Source organism: Aptenodytes forsteri, unplaced genomic scaffold (genome assembly GCF_000699145.1).
Source record: "Aptenodytes forsteri isolate BGI_AS27 unplaced genomic scaffold, ASM69914v1 Scaffold213, whole genome shotgun sequence".
Lineage (NCBI taxonomy): Eukaryota > Metazoa > Chordata > Aves > Sphenisciformes > Spheniscidae > Aptenodytes > Aptenodytes forsteri.
The window spans coordinates 128,800-140,988 of NW_008795522.1; the positions used below are offsets into that span (position 1 = coordinate 128,800).

The 12,189-nt window shown below is 52.8% G+C and overlaps 1 protein-coding gene across 2 annotated transcripts in view; it reads left to right on the top strand.

The window, feature by feature from the left end:
* Nucleotides 1–847: 847 nt before the first annotated feature.
* Nucleotides 848–12,189, top strand: part of LOC103901045 (cryptochrome-1) — a 22,458-nt gene continuing 11,116 nt past the window's right edge. Inside the window, exons 1-8 of one of the 2 annotated variants that reach the window (XM_009281847.2) lie at nucleotides 848–966; nucleotides 4,113–4,548; nucleotides 5,578–5,694; nucleotides 8,278–8,425; nucleotides 9,008–9,148; nucleotides 10,001–10,171; nucleotides 10,336–10,476; nucleotides 10,989–11,140. In XM_009281847.2, coding sequence (XP_009280122.1) covers nucleotides 4,136–4,548; nucleotides 5,578–5,694; nucleotides 8,278–8,425; nucleotides 9,008–9,148; nucleotides 10,001–10,171; nucleotides 10,336–10,476; nucleotides 10,989–11,140 — 1,283 coding nt within the window. In that variant the 5' untranslated portion in view covers nucleotides 848–966; nucleotides 4,113–4,135. The remainder of the gene's footprint in view (nucleotides 967–4,112; nucleotides 4,549–5,577; nucleotides 5,695–8,277; nucleotides 8,426–9,007; nucleotides 9,149–10,000; nucleotides 10,172–10,335; nucleotides 10,477–10,988; nucleotides 11,141–12,189) is intronic. The other variant, XM_009281846.2, reaches the window with a different exon arrangement.

Sequence of the window (12,189 nt, forward strand, 5' to 3'; positions counted from 1 at the left end):
CCCCACACGGGCAACGCTGCCCGGGCCCCCGAGCCGCGAGGAGCCGGCCAAGCCCCTGCCCGGGGGTGGTTTTGGGGCTCTTTTCCTGGTGCGACTTAAAATGCCATTTCTTGTATCAAGGGCTCTATATAGCACTTTATTTATCACCTAAGCTATTAGAACAAGAGAAATAACACGGAGGTGTTGGATCAACAGCAGCCTCGGGTCTGGCTCGATGTGGAGACTGGGATTGGGTAATCAAATTCATGCGAAAGATTGGGATTCTTCTTAAATCCCAGTTAAGGAATTGTTCTCAAGCCTGTCAAATCAGAATACCGTTAAACGGCTTAACAGCGACAACTATTCCACTTCAAAAGCCCAAACCGCGGTTTCAGAGGGCAGTCGCGAGGCTGCTTTTCCAGCTGGCTGGCACACGTATTTAAAGCTTTATAAGTGCAGTACTATCACTTCTAAGCGGACAGGCTTATAGCCAGGGAGAACATCCGTGGTTTGACTTAACTGGGCCATCGAGAGTGCCCGCAGGGGAAATTAAACTGTTAAAAAGTTTTCCTTCCTAGCTCGTGGGCCTCGGTCCGTCCGTGCCCCATCTTGCTCTGCCGGCTCCGAGGGGTGGCGGACCGGAGGGCGGCGAGCCGGCTGCGATCCTCCTCCTCTTTCAGGAATTACACAAAAGCCTCAAGTCGCTCAGACCACCTTTGATGCAGAATCCACCTCGATGCATGTATTTGTGGTACGTAGGAGTGTTTAAACCTGGGCAACTGATTTCTCAGTGCTTGTAGGAAGGGGAGCAGCACAGCTGGATCCGGATGGCGACGCTCTGACGACCGCTGCATCCCTCCGGCAGATCTCTGCCTGCGGAGAGAAATGCTTATCAGCGGGAGAGCCGTGATCAGCGATTGTGTGGCATCCTCTTTTGGGGGCGACGTGTTGTAAAGACCCCGGAGCGTCAGCCAGGTGACCCTCGAGGTAAGGCTCAGCTGCCTGATTTGGGGTTTTCCCTGCTTCGTGTCGTGGTGTACCTCTCCCACAGTGTGGGAGATGCAGCAGGTGCGAGGTGTATTTTCTGCCTGCGTTGGTTGATTTTTGATGAACAGAAGTAATGCAGATGGGGCAGGGAGTCTGCCTGGCCTTGCTGGGTGAACGGCCTCAGCTCACCAGTTCACGGAGAGTTATCCACCGTTCCGGTGGATAAATCCTAACACAAAGTCGATCGACAGACAGTGCCTGCTCTGCCTTCCCCCCATCACCCCAGAGGATCTTCCCCTTCCTCCTGACAGGGCAGGAGCGTCCGAGGGTGCCGAGCCACCATCTCCTTTCCGACACCTCCCGTAGTGCTGCCAGGCCCGCACCAGCGATCCCCCCCTGATCCTTGCCACCCAGCGGTGGGTCCCAGCTCCCCACCCGGCCCTGGCACCTCTTTGCCTCTGGGCTCGCTCCCTCCCCAAAGTGCCCCAGCCCCCTTTCCTGGAACCCCTGCTCCCCCACCAGCTCCGACTCCCCCAGTCCCTTGCACTGGCATCCCCAGAGCTGCTCCTAACCCCAGCCCCGCAGCCCATCCAGGCGCCTTCTAGCCCTGGCCTAGTGTCCCCCTGCCCAGTCCCTGCCCTGGTGTGGCCCCGCTCCCCACGGCCGTGCCCCACTGGCCCCGCAGGGGATGCCACCGCTGGAAGGGATGGGATGGGCTCCTCCCCAACCCACTGGACACCCCCCCCCAGGACACCCTGGGCTCGGGGCCATCCCATGGGCTGTGTGGGGCTGGGAGGCCCTAGGTTTGGGGTGGCCCCGTGGGCTGTGTGGGACCCCAAGTTTGGTGTTGCCCCATAGGTTGTATGGGGCGCTGGGCTCAGGGCGACCCCCTGGGCTACGTGGGGGTGCAGGGCCCTGGGCTTGGGGCAGCCCCACGGGCTGTCCCCTGAGACGGCGGGTTCCCAGGCTGTAGGGGGAGGCCCCATAGGCCGTGTGGGGCTGCACAGCCCTGGGCTCAGAGCAGTCTTCTAGGCTGTGTGGGGCCTTCGGGCTTGGGGTGATCCTATGGGCTTTGTGGGGCTGCAGGGTCCTGGACTCGGGGTGGCCCTGCAGACCGCATGGGGCCGCAGGGCTTGGGATGGCCCCAAGGGCGGGGGGGGTCCATGGAGCCCCCGACTCGGGGCAGCCCCTCGGTGAGGCCAGCCAGCCCTGGGCTCAGAGCAGTCTTCTAGGCTGTGTGGGGCCTTCGGGCTTGGGGTGATCCTATGGGCTTTGTGGGGCTGCAGGGTCCTGGACTCGGGGTGGCCCTGCAGACCGCATGGGGCCGCAGGGCTTGGGATGGCCCCAAGGGCGGGGGGGGTCCATGGAGCCCCCGACTCGGGGCAGCCCCTCGGTGAGGCCAGCTGGTGCAGGCTGGTTCTGTGCTCCTGCCACGGGATGCAGGGGACTCTTCTAGCACCCTTTGCATGGTTTGCTACCCAAAAGTGCCAGCTGGGTGCTCCCCCGAGCAGCGGGAGGGTCACCTTGTTTTTCCTGTTCCCCCAGGACGTGCGGGCAGGGCGGTGCCCGAGCTGGGGTACAAGGCAGAGCACCCCGCAAAGCCCAAACCCCCGTGTTCGGCTATGCACGGTGCTGCCCAGCGCTCGCGAGCTTGCGAGTTTGCAGGGTTCGCTTATCGGGGGGTTGCAACGGGCTGTGTCACGGCCTGGGAGCACAACTGGGTTTGTCTCGGTGGTGCTGATGAGTGGTTTTGGGAACAGGGCAAGTCAGATCATCTTTTATGGGGCTGGTAAAGCTGTTGATTGTGGGTTGAGCGGGGCCGAGGGGCCGAGTCACCTACTGCAGCCATTTGGGAGGGTGTGAGTGGAGCAGTTTGGCTGGAAGAGCTGAACTAGATTAGAGATTATTGTTTGGTTCTTTGCTAATCCCTAATCCCTTAATGCTTCTCTGGGTGGTAACGCTTGAATCAGAAGCAGGTGTGGACCCACCTCGGAGGTGGGCGTTGAGCTTCCCCCCTTCTACGTGGGAGAGAGCAAGTTGGGGAGACGTCGCTGGGTTTGGTGCAAACACAAGGTGGCAGCTGGGCTCGTTGCTTCTGTTTGCTGCCGTCTGCGGAGCCCATCGCCCCGCGAGCAGAGCAGCCAGCAGCTGTGGGGCAGTTTCTCAGACCCTGCCCTGAGCCACCCCAGACTGGGAGCCAAGATCGGCCCTCCTGCCTGTCCTCTGAACTCAGCTGAAGCAGTTGAAAGGGGAACGAATGTGTGCTCATCCCTACATCAGCCCCAGCTTAGAAAAAGAGTAGTTTTGTGCAGTTATCGCCACCCAGCTCTGCTACGGAGAGAGGAGGGCTTCTCCTGACGCTTAGAAGCACCGTGAGGTCTCCTGGGGCTAGGAAAGATGGATAAAAGCTATGGCAAACCGGAGGGTTCAGATATTATGCTCTCGTATCAGCGTTGGTTGGGCTGTGCTTTGCTTTCCCTTGTTTCACCTTGAAGCCTTAACAGTCTCGTTGGTGAGGAAACGTGCCGTGTCTTTCAGATGTCTCCTACTGAAATCAGAAAGGCTTTTCACTGCCAGGGTGAGTGTTGTATCAGGTCTCTGGTGAGATGAGGGCTCCTGCAGAGCTGTTCTCCCCGCAGCCCGTTGTGCACGAATGGAGGCAGAGCTCCCTGAATCATCTCCTCGCTGTTGACTTACGGAGGGTTTGCTGATGGCCACATCTGTGGGGTTATAAAATGCTTTTGCAGTAAATGGAGCTCTGGCAGCTCTGTCTGTTTTGATTCCTTCCTTCTGGTGAGCGCTGTTGGGATGTAACTTAATTTAGGGATTTAATTTAAGGACTTGAGTGACTCATTTGGGGAAGAAGCCAAATTTAAGGAATTTAAGGACTTGAGTGAGTCATTTGGGGAAGAAGTGGAGCAAGGTAGTGATACAGCTGCTGAATGGTGGGACGTGGCTGAGGAGACTGAGAGAGAGGTGGTTCTGTTTCTGCTTTTCTCTCTCATGAAAACTTAACAAAAAGCAGAAGAGATTTGCAGTAAAAGGAGCTGAGGGCTGTTTGGAGCTCCGTTTCTAATTGTTCACTGACATTGTCCTTTAATAGGGTTTGTGTATCCCCAAAGCCAACGGTTCCCTTCCTCTTTTAGCAGATCTGAGGAGAAGAGCCAGGATGCCGCATCGCACCATTCATCTTTTCCGGAAGGGACTTCGGCTTCATGACAACCCAACGCTGCTGGCCGCGCTGGAGTCCTCGGAGGTCGTCTACCCTGTCTACATCCTGGACAGAAAGTTCATGACGTCCGTGATGCGCGTAGGGGACCTGCGGTGGCATTTTCTGCTGCAGTCCCTGGAGGACCTCCAGAAAAACTTGTGTCAGCTGGGCTCTTGCTTGCTGGTTATTCAAGGAGAGTACGAGTCTGTTCTTAGAGATCACATCCAGAAGTGGAATATCACGCAAGTGACTCTGGATGCGGAGATGGAACCGTTTTACAAGGAAATGGAGGCCAGCATACGGCGTCTGGGAGAAGAGCTGGGGTTTGAGGTGCTTTCTCTGGTGGGCCACAGCCTGTACGATACCAAACGGTACGTGATTGCCCGAAAGACCGGTGAGGTGTCTCCAGGAAGGTTTATTATGGATTTAGCAAGCATCAGGGAGAAAAGGCCAAGTAGCTTGGTCTTTCTGGATCCTAATGTGTTCCTTTTGAGAAAATTGGATGATCTGAGATGAATGTGGCGCTGTTTGCTGGAGAATTTTTGTGTGTTGGTCTGCTGGAAGTAACAGAAGAGATTTTGCCCAGGTGTTAGAATGTTGGGCTGTGATTTGAGTCTAAAGAGTTTGTTATTTTTTTCCCCTTTCGGCAGTTTAATTCACTTCAAAACTTACATTAGCTACTCTTTTAAACAGAGTGGAAGAAATTCTTTAACACATTTAATAGGACTTTTATATAAATTTTTTGTGTCAGATCTTTTTATATCTTTCTAATCAACTTTCACCGGTGCTGGACAGACTTGGATCCAAGCTGTTATGCAGAGCTGAATGACTGAAGAGATTGAAATTAATAATAACAGGGAGGTGATCGGTAATAGCTAAAACAACCTGAACACTCCAATTCTGGAAAGCCCCTAATTTACGTAAATGGATGGATGCATGTGACTTGCCGCCTTGAGTCCATGCACATCCATTTGATGGATGCATGTGACTTGCCGCCTTGAGTTCAAGCTGTCTGTTTGCCCAGGTGGTTGCTCACACAGAAGAGTTATTTACTGCCCCGAACCTGTTTGTTTTTGTGATCGGACTGCCTCCGGCAGCCCCAGAGGTGTTCTGCCCCTTGCACTCTGCCGTCCTGGCTATGTCTGGCTGTACAGAGCTGCCCAGTTGAAGCTGTGGCTGGGCATCCTGGTCCCACGTTTGTTGTCTCAAGTCCTGAGGGACTGCTCTCAGGATGGATGTACGTTCACCCAGGGAAGTTTTACTTGTAAAATCTGTAATTTCCACATTCGGTTGCATGAACTGAGGCTGTCCCGGCCTGTGCTGTCACCTTCCCATCCACTGGCAGCTCCAGCTTCCTTCTTGGTTTATATTATGGTGAAAAGTGACCTTGTTTTACTTAGGATTTTGGACCTGAACAGTGGGACTCCCCCATTAACATACAAGAGGTTCCTTCACATTCTGTCTCTGCTCGGCGACCCTGAGGTGCCTGTCCGAAACCTTACAGCTGAAGACTTCCAGTAAGTAACACCCAGACAGCGGGAAATTGCAGGTCCTTTTTCTCTGCCCAGAAAAAGAAGAGCCAGGGCCACGGCGTTTTAGATGTTACGTTGCATTACTTCTGTGCGTGGAGGGTTATCGATTGTACGTACAGGGGAGGGGATTCTGCCGTTGGGAGGGGAGAGCAGATGAGAGGGGGCGCAGTCCAAAGGCTTAAGCTTCTGCGAGGCACATTGAGACAGACTTCTAAGGTACGTAAAAGTTTAACAGAGGAATGACTAAGGAATTACAGGTTGGTCTCTCAAAGGCATGCTCTAGCTTCCTCACAAATCAAGATTCAAGGCAGGAATTGGATGAACCACTGTAGTTCGTTTTACGCGGGAAGTTCGGTGGGATAATCATACTGTTCCCTTCTGGCTTTAAATCTTTCTCTCCTCCCCTCTGCTGTATGGGAAGGAGAGACCGAGCTCATGTCTCCCAGGACTTGAGAAGCAGCTCAGAGTCAAGGATGTCTTATGTTTAGCTCCACATGAGGAGAGGTCAGTGATCCAAAGGGAGGTAAGATTGGGGTAGGAGAGAGCTGGCCACTGGGGATGAACTGCAGATACTTGGGACTTGTGTCAAGCGCCTCCTGTGTGACCTCAGCTCCGTGTCGGTAACCGAGGCTTAGGTCTTCCCATCTTGCGGGAATCCTGTTAATTCCTGAATGTTGTCCTCAGGTAGTCTGATGATAAGACCCATGTAAGTATTGGGATATAGCTGTTCCTGTATTTTTTCTTGCACTGTTTTTTTTTTTTCCTTTTTTTCCCTAATTTATTTGCTCTTTTTAAATTAATGATGATGAGAATTAAGTGGTTCACAAGCTTCCCAGCAGGCCTGTGTTATGTCAGTGCTCTGAGAGCTGCACTGGCCCCTTCTTCTGTAGGTGTCTGCAACAGAGCTGAGCTCAGTTTTTTCCAGGTAAGCAGAAAGAGCTCTGTTGATATCTGAGTCCATTCATGGCTTTTGAGAAGTCTGCGTACCACTGACACGTCCTTGAACCTCCTCCCCTGTGTTTTACAGGGGGGAAGGTAACCGTACCCTGATGCTCTTCCAGCCTCACGGGGGGCAGAGGCCTTGGGGAAGCCTCAGCAGCTGAGGCTGCAGAAGAGATGTGGGGGTACGGCTCAGAGGCGTGGGCTTGGGGAGCCCCCACCTTGGTTAGGAAGGAGCAGCTGCGGGGGCGGCCCAGGGAGCTGATCTGCCTCCTTCCCTATGAAACCTCTCCCAGAGCGACCTCTCCTCGGAGGCACGGGAGCTGGAGCGGCCTTTGGAGGCAGCACCAGTGCCCCGTAATTACGTTTAGAGTCTGAGGAGGCTCTTGGCTCCCTCGCAGGGATGGATGAGGCAGCTGGGGGGAGCTGGAGAGGAGGTGCCTCCGAGCCTTACGTAGCGGATGGGAAGCCAGAGGGGGCCACTGGGGATGGGACTGCAGATACTTGGGACTTGTGTCAAGCGCCTCCTGTGTGACCTCAGCTCCGTGTCGGTAACCGAGGCTTAGGTCTTCCCATCTTGCGGGAATCCTGTTAATTCCTGAATGTTGTCCTCAGGTAGTCTGATGATAAGACCCATGTAAGTATTGGGATATAGCCGTTCCTGTATTTTTTCTTTTGCACTGTTTTTTTTTTCCTTTTTTTCCCTAATTTATTTGCTCTTTTTAAATTAATGATGATGAGAGTTAAGTGGTTCACAAGCTTCCCAGCAGGCCTGTGTTATGTCAGTGCTCTGAGAGCTGCACTGGCCCCTTCTTCTGTAGGTGTCTGCAACAGAGCTGAGCTCAGTTTTTTCCAGGTAAGCAGAAAGAGCTCTGTTGATATCTGAGTCCATTCATGGCTTTTGAGAAGTCTGCGTACCACTGACACGTCCTTGAACCTCCTCCCCTGTGTTTTACAGGGGGGAAGGTAACCGTACCCTGATGCTCTTCCAGCCTCACGGGGGGCAGAGGCCTTGGGGAAGCCTCAGCAGCTGAGGCTGCAGAAGAGATGTGGGGGTACGGCTCAGAGGCGTGGGCTTGGGGAGCCCCCACCTTGGTTAGGAAGGAGCAGCTGCGGGGGCGGCCCAGGGAGCTGATCTGCCTCCTTCCCTATGAAACCTCTCCCAGAGCGACCTCTCCTCGGAGGCACGGGAGCTGGAGCGGCCTTTGGAGGCAGCACCAGTGCCCCGTAATTACGTTTAGAGTCTGAGGAGGCTCTTGGCTCCCTCGCAGGGATGGATGAGGCAGCTGGGGGGAGCTGGAGAGGAGGTGCCTCCGAGCCTTACGTAGCGGATGGGAAGCCAGAGGGGTGTCTGAGCTGCGGGGGCTGCAGCCGACTGCTCTGAGCGCTGTAATTTGGTGGGTCTGTTCCTCTTCCCCCAGTTCAGGCTAGAATTACCTGGAGCGATTGCAGAACGACCTCTTTCTTACGCAAGGAGGGTGCAGCCTGGGGTTTCTGGCTGTGCTTTCGTTCCCCTGTGCTCTGGCTGTGCCACAACAGAGGAGATCTTGGCGTGTGCAATGGGCAGGGGTCTTCCTCCCTCTTCTGGCTCCAGTTCCCTCTTTGAAAGAGGCCTCTCTCTCACATTAGGAGATGTAGGCCTCCTGACCCGGGCCTGGCTGAGTGTTACAGGGTGCCTCTCCCTGTGGATTTGAAGATCTCCCTGGAGAGCCTTTCCCCCTGGAGAGGAGGGGAGACCGAAGGGCTACAGCGCCTGGAGCAACACTTGACTGACCAGGTCAGCCTTGATTTTACATGGGTGATGATGGTGGCTCTAGATGGGCTGAGGTTACTGTCCACCTTGCTCCTTTTATGTGTCTGGACGCCAAGAAACCGCTCAGCTGTTCCAGCTCTAGCTGAGTTCTTCCCCGCCGGGGCTCAGCTCTTGGCAGCCCAGCCTGCCTTGGTGCTGGCTGCTTTTAAGCAGATGCTTTACCCGCTCCCAACTTCATAAAGTGGAAAAGATCTTCAGTGCGGCGCTGTTGCACCGAGAGAGCTGTTCCCCGTGTCACAAAATCACCCGGCTCTCTGGGGAGAGCAGAGCTTCACAGCACCCACGGGTGAGACGTGGCCTTGACGCTGGGCTTGGAGGAGGTCTATGTATTTGGAGATCTTGGAGGAGGACGGCAGCCTGGGCTCAAGATGTTGTCCTTGATGGTGGCACTTGTGGGAGGATGGGCGGTGGGAGCATTTTCCGGGCATGACGTTGAACAGGCCTCTGTGATGCAGAAGCCAATTGCTGAGAGTTTTTGCCCCGTTTCATTAGCTGGACATGTGTCACCTTGTACTGTCTGAACCTGGATTTCTGTTTTCATTTTAGGGCTGGGTGGCAAGTTTCACCAAACCGAGAACAATCCCAAATTCACTGCTTCCAAGCACCACAGGCCTGAGCCCGTATTTCAGTATGGGCTGTCTGTCAGTTCGCACCTTTTTTTATAGGTTGTCAAACATTTGTGCTCAGGTAAGAAAATAATTGGTCATAGTTAGGCAAATCCAGCACCCTCGCGTGTTTGGTGTGTGAGGCTACGATTTAACACTCGGATCATCTTAGTAGAGACCTGGTGCATCAGAAAATGCTGCTTTGCTAATGTCTTCTCACAGAGTCCTATGAAATCTGTGAGTGGCTTTATATGTTGTGTGAAACACCCGTGAACGTATTACAGCTTTTCCCAATTAAGTTTTAGAAATATGATAAATAGGGAGCAAGGAGACCTGGAAGCAGCAGGGAAGCCCAGGAAAACCCTCCTAAAATTCAAGGAGTTCAAGACGTCTGCCTGATGTTTAAGTGAAGTTTTCGATCCGTTTAGCCTGTTCAAGCAGTTTTGTTTTTAGAAAGCATCTGTTTTCATCTTAGAGAAGTTTTAACTATAGCATAAGCCAAAACCGACTTCTGAAAACTTGTTTGATTCTTAAGAAACAGTATGGTTGAAAACAGCCCAAGAAAACCAAGGTCTCCCTGAACCTCCTTCTTAAGAGTATCTCGAGACATGCCTGAGCCACCTGAATTCAGCAAGCTGAGCAGTTAATATGTTAATAAACGCATGTTTGGTTTAAGAAATCCCAGTGTGACACCATTTTGGAAGGCAGATGGAGAATGTTTGGGGTAACACTGAGGTCTAACAGAGTTCAGCTTTGCTTTTGGGCGTATAGCATTGCTTCAGATCTTTGATTTCTTTGGCTTTCATGGTCAAGTGCCACGAAGCCAGTAGTGCAGTTAGATTAATCTTTATTTTATGGGCCTGACAGTCACAAAATGAGTGAGACTGCAATGGTATAGATGAACTGAAGCTTTCACCTCGCGTGTCTTTTGCAGGCCAAGCATCACTCTCTGCCCCCAGTGTCGCTCCAAGGGCAGCTTCTGTGGAGGGAATTCTTCTATACAGTGGCGTCAGCAACACCAAACTTCACCAAAATGGCTGGGAACCCCATCTGCCTTCAGATCAATTGGCGTGAGGATGCAGAGAGGCTCCACAAATGGAGAACGGTAACAGGATGTATTGCCACAACTGCTACGTTTCAGTTTAGAGCTTTTCTGTTGCCCTGAGATTGTTCCCTGCTGCCTATTTGAGGTGGGGCTTACAGCGCTGTGTAGAAAAGAAGCGTAACGAAGCTTCGTGCAGGAGGGCTGATGTTTCTTTTCTGCTGCAGGCACAGACGGGGTTCCCGTGGATCGACGCGATTATGACCCAGCTGCGCCAGGAAGGCTGGATCCATCACCTTGCTCGGCACGCCGTTGCCTGCTTCCTGACGCGGGGGGACCTTTGGATCAGCTGGGAAGAGGGCATGAAGGTTCACTTTTGGTTTTTGGTTTTCTCTGTTCTGGCTGACCTTGAGAAACGCCTGCAAAATGTGAGCCTGGCAGTGGGAGGTGTACTGTAGAGCAGTGCTTCGTTACTGAGCCTCGCTAGAAATCTCACGGTTTATGAAATCTCATGGTCTCTCGCTCAAGTCTGAGCCCTGCTGTGCTGGGTGCAGCGGTGAGAGGTCGTTCCCATCCCCAAGGCCTGGCGATTTTGGATGGTGAGGATATTGGAGACCTGCTCAGTCTGCAGCAGGCCTCAAAGCCAGAGCTTTGGGCTTTGGGTTGCTCTGTCGCTGGGTCCTGCTCTAGCTTCCTTCTCGCAAACTGTCTTGCTGGAGAGCCTTCCCTGTGTGCCCTGCGAGGAGGGTAGCCCAGACCAGCACGGTGCCAAGCTTGACCCTTCATCTCCCAGCCTGTTGTGTTTTGGGGGTTTTTTTTGCCACAAAGGCAGCCATTTCAGGGGTGTTTCTCTCTTTCTCTTCCTGTCCCGAAAGTGCAGGTGTTTGAAGAGCTGCTTTTAGATGCTGACTACAGCATCAACGCGGGGAACTGGATGTGGCTGTCGGCCAGCGCTTTCTTCCACCAGTACACACGGATCTTCTGCCCTGTCCGCTTTGGGAGGCGCACGGACCCCGAGGGGCAGTACGTCCGGTACGGCCATGCACGGCATGGCACCGTCTGCTCCGTTAGTGCTTCCCTGGCTCCTCTTACAGCAGGAGCTGATGAACTCGGTCTGTTTGAAACACGTACCCCTGTGGAACAGGGGTCACAGCAATGATTTTATTTAACACATAAGGAAACTGAGGCACAGAGAAGCAAAGAGACATACCCATGGTTGCACAGGTGATGACTGAGCAGGGCATCGTATTGATTTGTGAGCACTTGTCAGCTCCAGCACCGTGTTTGATCACCAGGCTGGCTCCTCTTTCTAAAGGACCCGAGTAAAACTTCCCACAGCTCTCCCCCCCCTCCAGTCTGTGCTGTGTCTCTTGGTTTTGTAGGGGGTCCGATTAATTTCAGACACTTGAGTTTTATTTCCCACTCCGGGTGAGTCCTCTTTGCTTCAAAGTCTCAGTTTCCTGATCTCTAAATAAGGTACTGACGGGCTTTCTCATAAGTAGTGGGTGTTTTTACAGCTAACTGCAATAGGGGCAGGCTGTGGTGGTGTCTGAGCAAACAACTCAATTTCCCCACATCTCCTCTTCCTCACGTCCTGTCCAGCTTTGTGTCTTGTCACGGGGAAGCCCACGCTGACACACCTGACAGAGTGGGGCAGAAAATGACTTTTCTGTTCTGTAAGAATTTTTTAGATTTTTTAAAATTTGCTTGGTTTTGAAATTTATTAGGGTTTAGAACAAAATGTCAGTGAAAATGTTAAAAACAAAAATATTTTGGATGAAGTAAAAACTGAAGTAATGTTTAAATCAACCCATTTATTCTTTGCTGTAAAGTTAACTTTTGGAAGATATCACCCTACGGAGGGTTTCAGAACATAAAAACAACTCTTCTGTGCAAAATGAATCAGAACTTCCCCATGGATTGTAGTATCATAGAATCATAGAATCACTGAGGTTGGAAAAGACCTCTAAGATCATCGAGTACAACCATCGACCCAACACCACCATGTCCACTAAACCATGTCCCTAAGTGCCTCATCTACTCGTCTTTTAAATACCTCCAGGGATGGGGACTCAACCACT